This window comes from Macaca fascicularis, chromosome 10 (assembly GCF_037993035.2).
Source record: "Macaca fascicularis isolate 582-1 chromosome 10, T2T-MFA8v1.1".
Classification (NCBI taxonomy): Eukaryota; Metazoa; Chordata; class Mammalia; order Primates; family Cercopithecidae; genus Macaca; species Macaca fascicularis.
This window is the reverse complement of record NC_088384.1, coordinates 25,304,809-25,324,869: the sequence shown is the minus strand read 5'-3', so window position 1 is coordinate 25,324,869 and position 20,061 is coordinate 25,304,809. Positions and strand designations below refer to the sequence as shown.

The following is a 20,061-nucleotide window of genomic DNA, read 5'->3' as shown; positions in this document are numbered from 1 at the left end:
AAGTGTCCATCGAAAGATGAACAAAAAACAAAATGTAGCACCTGCCTACAATTGAATATTAGTCAGCCTTGAGAAAGAAGAAAATTGTTGACACATCTTACAACCTAGATGAACTTTGAGGACATTACGCTAAGTGAAAGAAGCCAGTCGCAGAAGGCAAATACCATTTGATTCCACTTACACGCGATAGCTAGAGCTGTCAACTTCATAGAGACAGAAAGTAGAATGGGGGATACCAGGGGCTAGGGATAAGTTGTTTAATGCATATAGAGTGTAAGAATCGCAAGATGAAAAGAGTTCTGGACATAAGTTGCCCAAGAATGTAAAAGTACACTAACCTACTGGACCGTACACTTAAAATGGTTAAGATGGTCAGTTTTATGTTATGTGGATTTTACCACAATTTAAAATTTTTTAAATAATAAAGTTTATAATGTTTTCGGATGTGTAGTCCTGTGTGTGAAGCAATTTGCTAGCTGTCCATTCTATCCAGGTGCTGAAAAAGGACTAGATTTCATCTGGGGCCTGAAATGGGTTAAACCTGTAGGTTCAACTCTCCAATAAATACTATGATCCCAGCATCTTGGGTGGCTGAGGCAGGAGGATTGCTTGAGCCCAGGAGTTTGAGACCAGCTTGAGAGGCATAGCAAGGCGCTATCTGTACTAAAAAAAAAAAAAAAAAAAAATGCCGGGTGTGGCCGGACACGCCCTTAGTCCCAGCTACTCAGAAGGCTTAAGCAGGGGAATTGCTTGACCCTGGGAGGTTGACGCTGCAGTGAGCCGGGGTTGCACCACTGCACTCCAGCCTGGGTGTCTTAGGCTACCGGGAGCTTTGTGTCTGCAGCTGAAGAGAATGGTCACCAGATGGCAGTGTGGGCTTATTTTTAATAGTTGGGGCCTTTTATTGCATTCCTACTAAATCCCAGGCCCTGAGCTTCAAGCTTGCTCTAACAGGCTCATCTCCAGTGAGAGAAACAGATAAATAATTCAGTACAATACAGTGCATGCAGTGCTGGAAAAACTAAGAAGACTGACGACTCAGTTGATGGTAGGAGGCATCAAGGAAGGCTTCCTGGAGAAGGAGAAATGAAGACTGAGTGTTGAAAGACAAGACCTAGTCATGATGGATGCGCAGGTTAGGTGTCAGGTGAAAAGCAAGGAGAAGATTTCATAATTAAACACCCCCACCGTCCATCATTTACTAAGCACCTATGACATGCCAAAAACATCTTACGCATTTCTTTATTTATCTCTTTTAGTCCTCCAAATTCCTGTAAGATAGATAATCCTTTGATCATCATTACGCTAATGGGGAAACTAAGGATCAGAAAGGTTATGCCACTTGCTGGCGATCACACAGCTAATAAGTAATGGAACTCATATTTTAACCTTGATTCCACAGCCAACTTCATTCTACCTTGCCCATATGTAATCTGTGCCCAGAGGTGGAAGACAGAAAGGAGAGTTTGAGAAATAGAAAACAGTCTGACGCGAGGTGGGGATGCAGACAGAGGATGCTGGAGAGGCTGACCAAAGCTAGATCACAGAGATTCTGAGCAGGACTCCCCAAAGATTTACATCATCTCATCAGAGCTCCTTCTGGCTTGCATTTCAGCGGAGGAGTCCCTGGCATGTGACAACCCAGGGCTGCCTGAAAATGGATACCAAATCCTGTACAAGCGACTCTACCTGCCAGGAGAGTCCCTCACTTTCATGTGCTACGAAGGCTTTGAGCTCATGGGCGAAGTGACCATCCGCTGCATCCTGGGACAACCATCCCACTGGAACGGGCCCCTGCCCGTGTGTAAAGGTAAAGAAACCTACTCACCACACAGGGTCCACGGGCCCTGGAGATGTCAGGATTGGCTCACAGGAGTTCTGAACTTGCTCTAAAAAGTTGGACTAGGAGTTCGAGACCAGCCTAGGGAACATAGTGAGACCCCCATCTCTATTAAAAAAAAAAAAAAAAAAAAAAAAAAAAAACGTAGTTGGGCACACACCTGTAGTCCCAGCTACTCAGGAGGCTGAGATGGGAGGATCACCTGAGCCTAGGAGGTCAAGGTTGCACTGAGCCTTGATCATGCCATTACACTCCAGCCTGGACATAGCAAGACTCTATCTCAAAAAAATTAAAATAAATTTTAAAATAATAAAAAGCTGAGCTACTGTACTTCATTAAATCTAAGATGTCACCACTAAAAAAGAAAAAAAAATGTCGCCAATTACACTATGACACAATGTCTTCTCCTGGCTTAGAATTTTTATTTTTACTTACTAAAGGAGCTTTTGGCCAGGCACAGTGGCTCACGCCTGTAATCCCAACACTTTGGGAGGCCGAGACAGGCAGATCACTTGAGGTCAGGAGTTCAAGACCAGCCTGGCCAACATGGTGAAACCCCATCTCTACTAAAAATTAAAAAAAAATAGCCTGGCATAGTGGTGCATGCCTGAAGTTCCAGCTACTCGGGAGGCTGAGGCAGGAGAATCACTTGAACCCGGGCGGCGGAGGTTGCAGTGAACTGAGATCACACCACTGCACTCCAGCCTGTAATGACACAGTGAGATTCTATCTAAAAATAAAAATAAATAAATAAATAAATAAAAAGGTCTTTAAGCTTTAAGCTTTTTATCATATATCACAATTATGAAAATGTTGAAATGAAAATATAAGCAGCCTAGGCGCAGTGGCTCACACCTGTAATCCTAGCATTTTGGGAAGCGGAGGTGGGAGGATTGCTTGAGCCCAGGAGTTCGAGACCAGCCTGGGGTAACATGGTGAAACCATTTCTACAAAAAAAATAATAATAATAATACAAAAATTAACCCGAATAGTGACATGTGCCTGTAGTCCCAGCTACTTGGGAGGCTAAGGTGGGAGGATCACTTGAGCCCAGGAGACAGAGGTTGCAATGAGCTGTGATCACGCTACTGTACTCCAGCCTGGGTAATAGACCGAGACTCTGTCTCAAACAAACAAACAAAATAACAAGCAAAATAAACTGGTTCCAGTGTATTTAAAAGTTCCCCACCTTCAAAGTCTGGCACTTTTGATTTTCTAAATTATTACTAAATTTTTTTGTAGAGACAGGGTCTTGCTATGTTGCCCAGGCTGGCCTAGAACTCCTGACCTCAGCAATCCCCCCTCCTCTGCCTCTGAGTAGCTGGGATTGCAGGTATGAGCCACCACACCCAGCTGTAGAATCATTTTTTACTCCAGGTCTTCAACATTAACCTCCACTCAATATTGCTCCAGTTGAATGTCATTCTGTACTAAAATATATATACATTTACATACATACATGTATATGCATACATATACATACACATGTGTACATATATATATTGCTCCTGTCCCATTAAAGCATCAAGGATGCAGAATTCAGTAGGAATGTCCATAACGAACTAAAGTCTTTGATACAAGGGGCTTGCAGTTACATTGAGGCAGGGCTGGGACGAGGTTGAGGCAAGAGAGGTGCCTGAGGCGAAAAATGTAAGGAGGTGACCAAGTGTCCCATAGAACAGCCTTTAAAAAAGAGTCTCCGTACACTTCTCGCCCTAGACGCCTCGCCTTGCCCTAGTCCCTGCCCTGTGAACCAGCCTGGTTTTTGTTTATTTGTTGTTTGTTTGTTTTTGTTTGTTTGTTTGTTTGTTTGTTTGGAGACAGGGTCTTGCTCTGTTGCACAGGCTGGAATGCAGTGGCGTGATCATGACTCACTGCAGCCTCAATCTCCTGGGCTCAAGCAATCCTCCCACTTCAGCCTCCCGTGCGGCTGGAATCACAAGTGCGCGCCACCATGCCCAGCTAAATTTTTTTATTTTTGTAGAGATGGGGATCTTGCTATGTTGCCCAGGCTGGTCTCTACTCCTGGCCTCAAGCGATCCTCCCACCTCGGCCTCCCAAAGTACTGTGATTACTGCGTCCAACCTCTGCCTGCCTTTGACCCCTGCTTAGAGAACACTGCTTAATTATTTCCCACCTCTTGCACCGCCTTCTCACAACGAATTAGTTCCCATGGGTTAGGAGTGTTCTCCCACTGCCTACGGGGTGATCTCCCAGGGTGCTGCCTGGCATTCTGCAAACCCTGATACTCTTACGCCCCCACGTTTGTGCACACGGCGAATCATGAGCGCCACCTGGTGGCAGTTATTATTACACACTATTGCTTTAAGCCTCGCCCCGACCTCCCAGATGGTGAAGTGAGAAAATTGCATCTTAGAATCCATTGAACACTCATCACTAAAATTAAGTTGTAACACACTGAGTAAAATTTGGATTCGTTTATCTGGATCTTTGAAGTGCACAGTCAGTCATAGTAATGGAAATATGTTCAGTGTTTTAGGCCAGTGGATCTTAACCTTTATTGCATTAATGCCCCTTTGAGAATCAGGCAAAAGGCACTGAATTTGCCCTCCAGAAGGAACAGAAGCATGAAGTTTTATGTCTCTACTTGGGAACCCATAACTCCAGTGGATCCCCAAATGCCTTATTCATGAACCCCAGCTCTGAGACTTAAAACTACGTTCCCAGCTAGTTTGTCCACTCTGAGGTATATTTCCAAAAGAAGTGAAAACAGGTGTTCAAACAAACACTGTCTATGAATGTTTATAGCAGCACTATTCACGAGAGCCACAAGATAGAAACAACCCAAATGCCCCTCAACTGATGAATGGATAAACAAAAGTGTAGCAGAAAAAAGGGAATATTATTCAGCCAGAAAAAAAGGAATGAAATATTGACACATGCCACAACACGGATGAACCTCAAAGCCATTATGTTAAGTGAAGGAAGCCAGACACAAAAGGTCACATGTTTTAAGATTCTGTTTATAGGAAACATCTAGCATGGGTAAATCCATAGAGACAGAAAGCAGAGTCGTGGTTGTCTAGGGACTGCTTAATGAGTGTGGGGCTTGTTTTGGAGATGATGAACATGTTTTGGAACTAGACAGAGGTCATGGTTGTGCAACATTGTGAATGTGCTAAATGCCCCTGAATTGTTAACACTTTAAAATGGTTAATTTTAGGTTATGTGAATTTTATCTACCTAAAAGAAAAAAAAAAAAAAAAAAAACCCTGAATCACCTCATTTAAGTCTTATGACCACTAAAATAGGTGAGTCATCTTACCTGTTTTACAGATGTAGAAGGAGAAGCTCAGAGAAGTTAAGTGACTTTCCCAAAGTCATGCAGCTAGTACAAGACAAAGCTTGGACTTGAACCCTCATCTCATGACTGTAAATTTCCCACTTTCAGGGCTACTAAGAAAGACCCCCAACCAGCCAATCACAGCAGCATGGAAACCTAGGTGTGTTCACACATTCCCGAATCTACCCCAGATCTCCCAAGCCAAAATCATTGAGAGGCGGGCCTGGAATAAACATTTTAACAAGCTCTCAAATGCACTTTGAATTTGAGAACCATTTAAGGCCGTGATTTCCAAACATTTAGTGCAAACATAAACAGAGTCCTGAGCCCTTTCCACTGAGATTCTGATTCACTGGGTCTGAAGCAGGACCCAGGGACCAGTTTAACGGCACAGGTGAATTGTGTCATCAGCCAAGTATGCGAAACACTAGCATAGGGGATGCAATTTAATCTTACCGGGTATCAAGCAGGGGCTCATCACATGAATGACAATGACTTATATAAGCAGTTCTTTTTCTTCTTCTTCTTCTTTTTTTTTTTTTTTTTTTTTTTTCCCCGAGACGGAGTCTCCCTCTGTCGCCCAGGCTGGAGTGCAGTGGCGCGATCTCGGCTCCCTGCAACCTCCGCTCCCGGGTTCACACCATTCTCCTGCCTCAGCCTCCCGAGTATCTGGGACTAGAGGCACCCGCCACCACGCCCGGCTAATTTTTTGTATTCTTAGTAGAGACAGGGTTTCACCGTGTTAGCCAGGATGGTCTCGATCTCCCGACCTCGTGACCCGCCCACCTCGGCCTCCCAAAGTGCTGGGATTACAGGCGTGAGCCACCGCGCCCGGCCTAAATTTATTTTTGATAGTACAGGAAACCTGCTCTGTAGAGCTTAAGTATTGGGAAGTTCCTGAGTAAAGATTGCCTGTGAACCCTGTAACTGTCATATGGACATTAATTGAAGTTAATTTGACGTTGTTGAGGAGTTTTCTGCAGGGGAGAAAACTTAGCAGGATTTGTTTCTTAATGAACCTTGGCCGGGCGCGGTGGCTCACGCCTGTAATCCCAGCACTTTGGGAGGCGGAGGCGGGCGGATCACGAGGTCAGGAGATGGAGACCATCCTGGCTAACACAGTGAAACCCCGTCTCTACTAAAAATAAAAAAAAATTAGCCGGGTGTGGTGGCGGGCGCCTGTAGTCCCAGCTACTCGGGAAGCTGAGGCAGGAGAATGGCGTGAACCTGGGAGGCGGAGCTTGCAGTGAGCCGAGATCGTGCCACTGCTCTCCAGCCTGGGCGACAGAGCGAGACTCTGTCTCAAAAAAAAAAAAAAAAACTCAAATAAGAAAACCATGAAAAGGGCCACTTTGGCCTGGACAGCGTGTTTGTATCTGCCACGTGGCTTTTTAAATTCTTCTTGGATTAATTGCGAAGGTATCTCATGGAACAAGTAGAAGAAATCAGAGTTTCAAATGGAAGGAGCAGAGTTTTCCTCTCTCTTCCATCCCTTTCTTTCTTCTGCGGAAGCCAGCCTGAATTTCCAGTGTCACACCTTTTCCTAGGCTTGTACACGCAGATATACTTGGAAAGAGAGAGGGATGTTTGTTTTTGCTTTATAGAAAAAAAAAAAAAAAAACCTGGGTGTGGTGGCTTACACCTGTAATCCCAGTACTTCGGGAGCCGAGGTGGGAAGATCACTTGAGCCTGGGAGTTTGAGACCAGCCTAGGCAAAATAGTGGGACCTCATCTCTACAAAAAAATCAAAAAAATTAGCCGGGCATGGTGACACGCTCCTGCAGTCCCAACTACTTGGGAAGCTGAGGCGGGAGTATTGCTTGAGCCCAGGAGGTTGAGGCTGCAGTGAGCCATGACTGCGCCACTGCACTCCAGCCTGGGAGAGGGAGCAAGACCCTGTATCAAAAGAAAAAAAAGGGGGGGGTTCCATATCATGCTGTACTTTGTGTTTTACTTATTACAAATGTAGCACCATGTTATTTTTTTTAATTGCCACCCATCATTCCACACTTTGCCTGTTCCCCAGTGCATTCAGCCCTTCCTCTGTTGATGGAGACATCAGTTCTCTTCCAGTTTTTTGTTTGTTTTGTTTTGCAAAAACATTCTTGCCCATGAATCCTTGGATGCTGGCACTTTTCACCCTGCAGGACAGGTTCCTCAAAGCAGGATTGATGGTGTGGGCAAAGGCCTGTGGATACGGAGTTGTCCTGGATGTCACCAAATCGTTGCCCGCAATTGGAGCAATCCATGCTCACCAACAACGTGTAATAATGTCCATTTCTCCACATCCTCACCAGCACTGTATGTTTTCAATGTTTTTTACATGCTGCCAAACTGATAGGAAAATAAAACTACCATCAGAATATACACAAATGTAGCGGGGCATGGTAGTGTGCACCTGTAATCTCAGCTACTTGGAGGCTGAAGTAGGAGAATTGCTTGAAACCGGGAGGCTGAGGTTGCAGTGAGCCGAGATCGCACCACTGCACTCCAGCCTGGGTGACAGAGCAAGATTCTGTAAAAAAAAAAAAAAAAAAAAGAATATACACAAATGACCAAAAAAAAAGAAAAAAACCAGGAAAGCTAAAAAGAGGCTCCATTTTGCAGGTGATCCCTGAAACCTCTCTTTTCTATGGGCTAGCATCCCTAGAAGCCCCACAAGGTGCACCAGCTCACTGCTTTCTCCCACAGCTGTGATGGAATTGCTAACAGGAAAGGCTCTCGGGACACCCCTGCACCTTTCTTCCCTCCCCATTTCCACTCCTGAGATGCATCCCACCACCAACTCTGTACGCAAATGATAAATCACTTCCTCTTCAGAAAAAGAAACTGGGATGCATGACATTGTGGTCTGCAGGAGGGGAAGCAACTCAATGCCAATGTGAGACCACCTGACTGGGACATGGGGCCCCCAGGCTCCAGCCCGGTTCTGCTGTGGACCACCTGTGTGACCTTGAGTGAGCCTCCTTCCCTCTCTGACCTTGGTTTCCCTTTTTGTGAACTAACTGGGGGAGCCCAGATCAGAGTTTCTAAAGAGGAGCCAGTGAGCCCACTGGATGCATCAGCACTGCTGGGGCATTGGTGAGACCTGCAGAGGTCCACCCCTGAGAATACTGCCCTGGCAAGTCCCAGGAATGACCCAGGAATCTGCATTTAACATGCCCCCTGCGGTCCATGAGCACGGGGCTCCAAGGGACACAAGATTCAATGCCTCCTCCCAGTTCTAGGATTCCATGGACATTCACGCACTCCCACTCAACCACGGTGCGACTCACATCTTGGGGCGGGACCATCTGCTTCAATCTTTCCATTTTCTTGATGCCAAAGCTGCAGAGATGTGTGCACTTAGTTAGCCAGCTAGCTTTTCAGCTGGTTTTGTTGTCATGGTGTGATGATGGCGTAAACCAGAGAGTGACTTTAACCAAGGCATGGATTAGGATGTCTTGGGATTGGAGACATGAGTATAGCTAAGCCTTTGGTGGCCACTCTCTCCTATCCCCTAATGCTGCAATTTTTTCATCGAAGTCCTTCACGCTGGGGTTTTGCATTCCTGTAATAAACGTCCATCCTTGTTGGTATTTTTTTGTGCTCAGCTACCACCATGACTGATGACAAAGATGGGGTGCCAGTCCCCATCATCTTGAACCTCCAGAGAAGTTTTACAGAAAATATAAATGATTAAAAATCGTTTGTGCAGTCAGCAGAGACCGTGCGCCACTGCACTCCAGCCTGGGCGACAGAGCGAGATTCCTTCTCAAAAAAAAAAAAAAAATAGTTTCACATGGAATACAAAGCCTCATCAAATAAAAAGAAATAAGAATGAAATTAGAGAGGTGTACATAGATAGTCTTCAAAACAAGAAAACAGATCCATCTCTGGCTGGATTTTGTATAAAGGTCTTGGGCCTCGCAATCCATTCGTGCTTTGCCCCATGTGAAAATGATGAAAAGACCCTAACCACATGATTGAGAGCAGAAACCACAGAGCTTGAGCAACCCAGATAGAAATCCTGCCTCCATCACTGAGAAGCTGTGTGATGTCAGAGAAGTCGCTTCACTTCTCTGAACCTCTGTTTGCTCATCTGTAAAATGGGGATGATAATAGCATTGACCTAACAAGATTGTCATGAGGGTTAAATGAGCAAATGTATATAGAGTTCTTGGCACAATTTTGGACACGCGGTGAGTGTTCAGTAATTATTCACTATCACTGTTGTTGACGTTGGGTCTTATCTATCTCATCTTCTCTTGGGAACTTAGGAAGTGAAGAGTCCCCAGGCACGTTCACTGATTATAGTGGCCCAAGACAAGTCAAAACATAACACTAACTTCACCAAAGCATGGCATGGGCTTTTGCATCTAATTTTTTGGCCTCATTTCATGCAAATGAAGTGAATTCACTTTACATTGACCAATGCTTCCTGATTTCTCTTTCAGTTAATCAAGACAGTTTTGAACATGCTTTAGAAGGTGAGTTCCAGAATGAAAAAAAAAAAAAGTTTAATAAATCAAACTAATAGCACACAAAACAAGGGCAGGTCTTTGAATATCTTTATTTAGACACTTAAAAAAATAAATAAATTCTACCTTCACACTGCCAAAGATAATTTTAAAATAATATTGTAAGGGAAAAAAATTATGGGATTTGCAAGTCAGGATCCTGCGAGTAACCTGAAAGGGATTTGACAGCTGTTCTCTACATGGTAACAGCAACGAGACAAGGAAAGCTCACAGCCCATGAGCCTGAGAAAGGCATAACCCTATTGTAAAACTTTTCATGATGCCATTCTAGAAAGGGAACTAAATCTGGTGACGTGTCACCTTTCAGGCTGAGAGTCCTCCTGGTTTCCAGAGAGAAGAGTTTGCCCTGGAAACATTCAATGGTCCATTTTTCCTTGAGTCTTTTTTCCCCTCAACATACCCACCCCTTCTCCCATGTCTCCTTACTTCAGCTCTCCTTTTATTAGAAATTCCCAACTGAGACTTATTCATGAGGAGCAGATGTTAAAATCTATCCAGGATTTTATTTCAGTTTTGTTTTCATTTTGTGGTTCCTTCCCTTTCCAACCCCTCCCGTGTGTGAAATGTCCAGCGTTCTATGTCACCGCTATTGAATTCGGTACAAAACCACTCACCGGGGCTGTGATGTAAAATATATACTGTAATATATTACTGTATATACATGGAAATACAAATACAGTATATTATAGTATATATATTTTAAAATATATACTGTAATATATTGTTTCTTTTATTTTAAAAAAAAGTGTTTTTACCCAATCAAGCAGTTTTGATTATTCCTGGAGCCATCTTTAGCTTTCTGACAATAATGAGTTCACTTAGAATCTGGGGCTATGTAAATTACATTTCACTAGTGGCTGTTCCTTGTAACAGACAACACTTGAATCCAAGCGGGTGGAACCAGGGCTCAAATATAAGTGAAGGAGCATGAATTAGACACTCCGCTTGGAAAATAGAGGGCACTTCGTGTTAGTCTCCATTCAGAGTATCCTTTTTCTGCCTTTTGCCAACCAATGAACCATGAGAACGTCTCAAAGGGCTGGGGGTTGCTTGGAGCTTATGAGAGCCATCGTAACGTTTTGTGCTCATGCATTTATTGTGGGTATTAGGATTGATTTTTCAGACCCCATAAAGTGGTGGTTAATGGGTTATAGATTGGTGTACAGCCAAGCTCTATTAGATGTGACCGTGGAGAATGGCAGAGGAAACCTGGGGGCCAAGTTTCTAGAAGGGATGGAGGATCCGCCTTCAAGCTATGCTGGGAAAGCAGCCCTCTGCCCCAGGCCCCTGCAACAGCTGTTCTAGTTCTTGCAATTGCCACAAATAATGGGAGGTTGAGAGAGCAGCCAGGGAATGTGCAAGGGTAGCCTCTGGGAATCAACGCCGCGCCTTCAGAGTTGGGGTGTCACTGGGGTGTGCAGGACGGAGAGCTGTCCCCAATGCTCAGAGCCCACTCCTGGACTGGAGAGTGGGACTCAAAAGGTCTAGGAGGGGCCCGCCAGTCTGCATGCAACAAGCTCCCCGCTCCACAGGTGAGCACCAGGTCTGAGAATCCCTTAGAAACCTTGTGGGTGAGAAACCACCAGCACTGTTCAACTCAACGACACACACAAACCCAGATTCGCCCACCACTCCTGCATCTGGGGTCCAGACCCATTCCTGTTTCTCTTCTCCACTCCATGGAATGTCCAGCAGATCTGCTTTCCCGGTTACTGAATTTGGGGTTTTCTCCTAGTCTTCCTGTGAATTGGACTTTAACCAGATTTTAACTGTAGCCCCCCAAAAATGGGAATGGTATGATCAGGTTTCAAACAGTGTGATTTTCTGTAGCTCTTATGGCCAACCCACCCAAGGATGAGTCTGGGACCTCTTGCAAAGGAACAGCACCATTTCCTCTAGTCTTTATAGATGGCCCTCCAAGGTCTAAGGCCCTCACAGAGCCTTAGACCTTGGAAAGCCGTCTCCAAAGGGTGGAGAACTGGGCAGGTGGGCACTCAATGGGAGTCAGATACCTGGGAAATGAGGACCTCACTGGCTCCTGTGTTCAGTAGCAGAAGCGGCAGCAGAGACGTCGCTGGAAGGGGGGAACATGGCCCTGGCTATCTTCATCCCGGTCCTCATCATCTCCTTACTGCTGGGAGGAGCCTACATTTACATCACAAGGTAGGGAGCTGATGGGGGAGACGACTGCCAAGCACTCAGCCACCAGCACTCAGAGGGACTGGGCGGTTCACCTCTCTGAGCCTCAAGGTCTCCACCTGTAGCTCGAGCATAGTGGCATTTGTGTGATCGCAGAGATGCCCCCAGATTCAGCCCAATTCTGTGGGATAAATATTTACACTGGGCAATTATGAAGCCTCCAAGCAAGTAAGACAAATACTATTCCTGCCCTCAAGGAGGTTATGGTTTAGTGGAGGACGTAGATATGACATATTGCCAGACATGTTGATTAGTTCCTTCCATCACTCACTCATGCATTCACTCATTTATTCAACAAATATCTATTGGCAATCTGTTGTATATCAGACACTGTCCCAGGTGTTGGGGGTCATAGAAACTTGCATTGAATGCAGAAGGAAGAGATTAAACCATGTCCCAGAATAGCCACTCATTCATTCACATTCACTGTTGTTGAGCACCTACTAGGTGCCAGGCAGTTTTCTGGGTACTAGAAACATCATTTGTGAAAAAAAAAAAAATAGAAGGAAATATTTGCTCTCCTGGGGTTCAAGTTCTAACAAGGAAAGATAGACAGTAAGCAAAGTATGTAAGCAAATATATGTGTTAAAAACTGATAAGTGCAGGAAGAGAAGGCTGGGAGGGGGCAAGAATTCTGGAATAGAAGTGGTGGTTGACTTTTAAATAATGTAGCTAGAGGAGGCCCCACTGAGAAATGACGTTTGAGCAAGGACTTGAAAGTGATCATGAGAAACCTATGCAGGCCAGGCATGATGGCTGACACCTGTAATCCCAGGACTTTGGGAGGCCAAGGCAGGCGAATCACTTGAAGTCAGGAGTTCGAGACCAGCCTGGCCAACATGGTGGAACCCCCATCTCTACTACAAAAAAAGAAAACATAAAATTCGCCTGGGCATGGTGGTGGGCGCCTGTAATCCCAGCTACTTGGGACGCTGAGGCAGAAGAATCAATTGAACCTCGGAGGAGGAGATTGCAGTGAGCCGAGATCGTGGCACTGCACTCCAGCCTGGGCAACAGAGCAAGACTCCATTTCAAAAACAAAAGAAACCTATGCAGATATGTGAAAAAGGAGGGTTTCATGCAGGGAAACAGCATGTACAAAGGTTCTGAGGCAGGAACATGCCTAACATAAATCGTCCCTGCCCTTATGGAGCCCACAGTCTACTGGGGGCAGGGTAGAGTAAGTACACAAATAAATTATAACACACTAAGATAAACACAATGAAGGAAATGGTTAGGTGTGGTGAGTAACAGAGAAATCACCTTTAAATAGGTGGTCATGGGCCAGGCATAGTGGTTTATCCCCATAATCCCAGCGCTTTGGGAGGCCAAGGCTGGAGGATTGCTTGGGCCCAGGAGTTTGAGACCAGCTTGGGAAATGGGCAATATAGTGAGATCTCGTCTCTTTAAAAAAAAAAAAAATTAGCCAAGTGTGGTGGTGCGTGCAGGGAGAAGAATCACTTGAGCCCGGGAGGCAGAGGTTGCAGTGAGACACCACTGCGCTACAACCTCGGTGACAGAGCAAGACCCTGTCTCAAAACAAATAAATAAATAAATAGGTGGTCAAGGAAGGCTGATCTAAGGCAATATGGCATGCAGTAGGTGCTCAATAAATGCTCATCCTTGTTCTTGTTTCCCTTTGCATTCAAGAGGGACCTGAGTGACCTTCCAGGAGAAAACAAATTAAGCTCCGCCCCCTCCCTAGTAAGAGGGGGTCACAAGCCTTTGGTTCTCGCTGCCTGGGTTGCAAGTTGAGAGCAGTTATGATTTCTGCTTTCACCTCACTAGGATTCTCGCCTGCGAAAGGCTGTTTGCACACATCCTCGTTGTCATTTACAGAGGTGCTGCTGCTCAGGAAGTGGCACCAACTGTTCCCGTTCAATATTGTAATGTGTCTCCTAGCTGGGGAGAAGTAACTTCTGTCTCCTTTCTCTCCCCTAGATGTCGCTACTATTCCAATCTCCGCCTGCCTCTGATGTACTCCCACCCCTACAGCCAGATCACCGTGGAAACCGAGTTTGACAACCCCATTTATGAGACAGGGGTGAGTTGATCTCTCTCGTCTCTTTCCAATTCCCTCCCTCTTTGCTCTGAATTCACCAACAATAAGACAAAACATTTCATTTCCTATTGCGCACAGCCAGTGGTCCTCTCTTATCCCCACGAAGAGCCCTAAAGAGATAACTGCTGGGAGAACCCAGCTCTCTTTACAAGTGATTGGTGCTGAGGACGAGCCCAAGAGGCTGATTACTGTCAGCAGAACACCCACAGAAAAAAGAGGCTGCACCCAAGACCCACAGACAGCAGACCACCAGTGGTCTGGTGGCAATGTACAGCATTCCCACACATCCCACTGGGCTCCACCCTTTATTCAAAGGCATGTGAAACATCCCTACACATTTGAGTGTCAGACCCTGTGTTAGGTGCTAGGAACATAGTCATGAACCCGAACAGACACAGATTCCACCAGTAATGAGTTTACCATCTTGTGAATTACTATTATCAATAATAATACATGTCATGTGCTGAGCACTTTAAATGCATAATCTCCTTGAATCCTTGCAGCTCTCTGCAATACATTCCACAGTTATCTCTAATTGATTGATGAGGACATTGAGGTCCAGAGAGAGGAAAGAATAATTTGGCCAAGGTGGCGCACAGCCAGGATGCACAGCCTGAAGCCAGGATGCAAATTCAACCTGACACTCTTAATCGCGATGCTATCTTGCCTCCCTTGGACCTCCGACAATCCAATGTGTCCATGAATATTTTGATTACAACAAATAATACTTTTTAAGGACTATGAAAAAATTGCTAGGAGAATGTATAATGAGGACACTTGGAGTTGGGCAAGGCATCGTTGAGAAAGTGAGAGTATAGCTGAGACATGGGAAGTGGTTAGGGCTTGGACGGTGGGCTGAAGAGGATGTCAGACAGATGGGAGAGCATGTGCAAAGGTCCAGGGCACATGCGAGGAAGCAAAAGGCTGGTTATGACTTTGCAAAACCATCATCCTTCAAATTCACTGTGTAACGATGTGCAGCCATCTCCCAATGTTTGGGGGGAATAAACCTGACTTGTTTCTTGTCCCACTAACCTTCCTTCACCTCCACTTCCTCTGATCTCCTGTATTAGTTATCTATTGATGTGTAACAATATTACTGCAAACTTAGGGGCCTAAATTAACAACACACATTTATTATCTCATAGTTTCTATAAGTCAGGAAGCCAGGCACAGCTTAGCTGGACTCCCTGCTTTATGACTCACAGGCTACAAACAAGGCAGCAACTGGGCTGCAGTCTCATCTGAGGCTCAACCAGGGAAGGATCCACTTCCAAACTCACATGGTTGTTGACAGCATTCAGTTCCTTGCAGGTTGTTAGAATGAGGGCCTCAATTTCTTTGAGCTGTCTTCTAGGGGCCACCCTCAGTTTCTTCCATGTGGGCCTCTCCATAGAGCGTCTCATGACATAGCAGCTGGCTTCTTCAAAGTCACCATGAGAGAGAGAGTCATCTTGCAAGATAGAAGTCACAAGCCTGTGTCATGCAAACATGGAAGTGACATCCTAGTACCTGTGTATTCTCCTAGTTAGAATCAAGTCACAGGCTCTACCCACCCTTAAAAGAAGGAGACCACACAAAGGCATGAGCCCCAGGAGGTGGGGATCATGGAGACCACCTTGGGGCCTGCCCACCACACTCCCATGTACCATGAAGCATAGATGTGATTGCACATCTGTGTTGGCTGAATGGGAGCTGGAGACTTCCATTAAAGTATGTGACAGTGACAACTTCCAGGACTGAGCCTGTGACTTCTTCTATCTCCTTGCTCCTTGTCCCTGGGGCTTGGAATACATTACTCACACTCCATAAATATTGAAGAAATTCAACTACCCACATGTTGTAGTCATTTCATATGGCAATGGTAGATCAGGGCATATGTTGTTTTGCATTCTATGTAGCTTGCTTTGAAATCATGGGAAAAGGTCAGACTGAAATAAAGAATTTTAGAGACTAGACATTATGAATACTTATTAGTAGAGTGTATCAGTGACCTAGAGCTATAGTAATGCTGAGTAACAAACATCTCCAAACTCAATGGCTTAATGCAACAAGCATTCATTTGCTCTTCAGTCTGTGGGTCAGCATTTTAGCTGGGTGGTAATCCTGACATTGTCTGGTTGATGGCTGGGTGACTCAGCTCTGCTTTGTGTGTCTTTCATTTTCCTGCAGCGACTAAAGCCTAGCTCATGGTGATGACAGATGGGCAGGATGTGAGCAGAAACATACAAGTATGTTTCAAGCAGCTGTTGTACCCCATTTCCTTATAACCCATTGGCAAAAGCAAGTCAGGGTCAGAGTGAGAGGGCACTGCAAAGTCACGACCAAGGGCATGGACATACGGAGGTGCCAAGAACTGCATCCCCCTATGTATATCACTCTACCACACAAGGGTTTGACCAATCTGTGCTTCTCTCTCTTGCAGGAAACCAGAGAGTATGAGGTTTCTATCTAAAGAGAGCTACACCTGAGAAGGGGACTTGTGAACTCAGCCACAATCTCCTCGAGACATTCATCCAGAGACCATGTGGCATTTGATTGAAACCCCAGAATGTCGACTGTCTTTTCTTTAGACTCTTTATTGAAGGTTTACTGTTTTCTTCCCTGTATTTATTATATTTAAAAGTGAAATAGGTGTGGGTTTGGATGTTTTGCGGCCTCAGCAAAATTCATGTTACAGCCTCAATTCTGAAGGCAGGTGGAAGACTTGCAAAGTGGCAAATCGCGGCAGCAAAAACACAAAACAACAGATGGAGTTTCTCCCATCAGCAATGCCATGCTAAGGCTGCATCGAATTGCATGCATCTTTGGGAACCATGCCCATGGTGTTTTCAGTACAAATCTAAGTCCCAAGATTAGGTTGGAAAGGGTATTTCTTGTTGGCTTAGTTTGGGTTGGAATTTAGCATGGGTACTTAAACCCATTTGGGGAACTGCGCTCCAAAACAAATTCTGTGTCCTCTCTTCCCATTCTACCAGCTTCCGAAAGGTTTTACCACATCCCCTCCCTCTCACAGTTCTTCTGAAGGTAGCAAAGGTGTTACATAAACATTGTCTTTTACCACTCTAGCCTTGCTGGACAGTGACAAAACAAGAAAACGTTTTCCTTCTTAAAAGGTGACAAATGACCAAAGGGAATTTTTCAGAGAAAAAATGAGAGATTTGAGAGTTCCAATGAAGAATTGGGTGAGGGGGATCGTTGGGTAAGGGAAGTGGGTTAATAAAATGTTCTGTTCTTTGACACTCTTTCAACGATGAAAGAGCACGTAATTTATGCTACGAGTGCCAGAATCAATCACCATGTTCAGCAAGCCACTCTCAAGCTGTGATAATAAACACACAGGCTTAGGAGGCACCGGCGGCCCCACTCATACAGTGACAAGGATTTGTGATGGGAAAAAGGAGGTGCTATGTTTGGAAATCCAGGGGTGAGCTCTGTTTTCTCCTGGGGTTCTGGAATATCTCTCAGCTCTCAAAATAGAGGAGAGTCAAGTGCACTGATTCTCTAAAAGGTGTCATCTTCAGAGTATACTTGCCATCAAGTATTTCAGGGGGCGGGAGGTCCTATGAGAAGAAACTATTTTTCTATTCTCTGAAGCTGTCTGAATGTTGGAGGGTGGTGTGAATGCTGACTGAGGAGCTGCAGAGAACAGGGGCAGGAGATTTTAAATCACAGCAAACCGTCCAGTGGAATCCTGTATCGTCTGACCTGAACAACAATGAAAACAGAGAGAGGAATTTCATCCAGAAAGGATTCTATAGCCCCACATCTAATCACACGGGCATTCCTCCTATTTTATCAGGGTCTGCTTTCCCCCAACCCAGTGAAGCTGGTGCATGTGTGACTCTTTGGAAAATTCTTTTCTAAATACAGGAATAAAGAGAAGGTGGAGGGTGCGGGTGCATGGAAGAAATACTATGTGTAAAGCAGACTCACCTCCCTGGGACCGGTGACGTGGTGGTGACAGTCAATGGCTTGGACAGGCACACGGGCTCAGTGGCATTTGGAACTCTCTTTGGTGCCTCCCATTCTCTCTGGAATTGTTTCAAGTCTGCTGGTTTTCAAACAAGAAAAGATCTTTCTAGCCATAGGGAGAATGGTGGGGAATCTATGTTTTGGTGGTTACATTGAAAACATCTTAAGCAAGATAGGGAAAGCTGGTTTTATGCACACATGTACTCTCCTTGCCAGCAGGAACTCAGACCTCAATCTTGGGGTCTAAGACCAGAATATTTTCCTTCTGCCAGAAAAGAATCTTGCATGTATACTCCTGAAGGCATGCTTGTGTGGTCCATGGCAAGAAATAGCTAAAGGCTGTTTTCCAGGACCCAAAGCCCCATTTAATGCAAGAACCAGAGAAGTGTTCCAGGCCATTAGTGAACAATGTCATGTTTGGAGAAAGATAACAACAAAAATAATGTAACCTTTCCTTAAAAGGCAGAACCCAATCCATTTTATTGGATGCTTATTCTAACCCTAACCCTGGGTCACCTGGAGTGAAGACTCTATTAATAATATTTGATTTTAGAACATATTATGGTTATGTGAAAACTAAACATTTGCCTTCTATAAAGACTGACAAAATATAAATCTTTATCCTAACCCTATCCCCAAAACTAGCCAGGCCACACCCCAGGTGTTCTTATTCGCTATTGGAAAGATAGAAAAGGCGTTGGGTTTTTTGTTTTTTTGTTGTTGTTGCTGTCATTGTTGTTTTTTTCAGGAGACCAGTGTCTCAGTTCTGTCTTAGTAGTACCGCACCTGTAACCATGTTTTAAAAGTTTGTTTTAGCCTAGAGAAGGATCATATGAGTTCAACGATGTACAGTGTGATTGAAAAGACAGGTTGGTGTCTATTTTTCTTTTTAAAATATCTGAATGTGTATTTGTAATACGTAAAGGTAAAAAAACAATAGTGCCAAAAATGTGCAAGGCATCTCATTACAGTTCATAGACGTCTGTTTTTATAAGATCAATATTAAAACCCATTGGGATTAAATATTTTTGAATAGGATACACTCTTGAGAAACTCGAGAATGGACTGAGCCTTCCTACAAGCCACTCTTTGTTTTTAAAACAGTGGGGAAATACGTTTACAGAGATTGTGAGCTTCAGAGAATGCATGTGATGGTGTGTATTACATGCTAATTCATATAAGCTGTATCTGTCAGCTACCACCCTGTGCTTTAAAAATGCACACACTCGACCCTCTTTAGCTTGGAGCTCAGCTTTTTGCTTTTTTTTTTTTTTTTTTTTTTTTGTAGAATTATTTAGCTAACATAAGTATTCTGATCGCTACCTGATGGCCATTCTTACTTAGTTTCATAGATGTGCTTTAACTATGATCTTTTGAAGCTCACCCCTTGGAGAGCCTATAGAACCTCAGGCTGATAGCTTTGAAAACTGCCACACAGCCCAGAAGGAAGCAAAGCGTCTGCATAATCAGGAGGGTTGTGTAAGAAGTAGTGATTTGGCAAATATGTGGGTAGCTTTAGGCTGAGGCATGGGCCTCAGGCAAAAATGCCCTTTGAGTGAATCCAAAGGGCATGACCTTCCTATGTCCTTGACTAAGCATGATGGGTCATTTGAGGTCAGATATTATTTGAGTTGTTCAGCACCCCCAAAGGTAGGCTTTCTCCTGGGAAATCTTCATTTCCATTTTATCGCCAAACGGAATAAAAAGCAAAACAAACTTTCTAAGCTAGAATAATGAAATTAAGTCATTTTCCACTTTGTATATATTGATGCTAATAAAACCGATGAAAAAGACTCAAGTGTGTGGGATTTTTGTTACAGACACTTCAGGACGGGACCAAATGGAATGTTTCCAGTTTCTGGGGATTGGGTTGGGGTAACACCTACGGATACTTTGGATGCTAAGACAGGACATCCCACTCTGGAATGGTTCTGGGACCTTCAAGGGATGTTAGGGACAAGATGGATTTGACGGCACTGCCATCATCAGATGTTCCACCATCCTCCCTGTCTTAGCTCAGCCTGTCAAAAGAAAATACCACAGACTAGATGGATTAAACAACAGAAACCTGTTTCTAAAAGTTCTAGAGACTGAGAAGTCCAAGATCAGGGTACCAGCCAATTCAGTTCCTGGTGAGAGCTCTCTTCCTGGCTTATAGATG

At 44.5% G+C, this 20,061-nt stretch overlaps 1 protein-coding gene across 15 annotated transcripts in view; it reads left to right on the top strand.

Annotated features, from left to right (window-relative positions):
• Positions 1-19,691, top strand: part of SEZ6L (seizure related 6 homolog like) — a 217,342-nt gene extending 197,651 nt beyond the window's left edge. For 3 of the 15 annotated variants that reach the window (XM_045363905.3, XM_045363900.3, XM_074004129.1), the window contains 5 exons: positions 1,616-1,810; positions 9,581-9,613; positions 11,713-11,827; positions 13,805-13,907; positions 16,351-19,691. In XM_045363905.3, the coding sequence (XP_045219840.2) occupies positions 1,616-1,810; positions 9,581-9,613; positions 11,713-11,827; positions 13,805-13,907; positions 16,351-16,380 (476 nt within the window). In that variant the 3' untranslated portion in view covers positions 16,381-19,691. The remainder of the gene's footprint in view (positions 1-1,615; positions 1,811-9,580; positions 9,614-11,712; positions 11,828-13,804; positions 13,908-16,350) is intronic. The other 12 variants (XM_074004127.1, XM_045363902.3, XM_074004126.1 and 9 more) reach the window with 8 other exon arrangements.
• Positions 19,692-20,061: the final 370 nt, after the last annotated feature.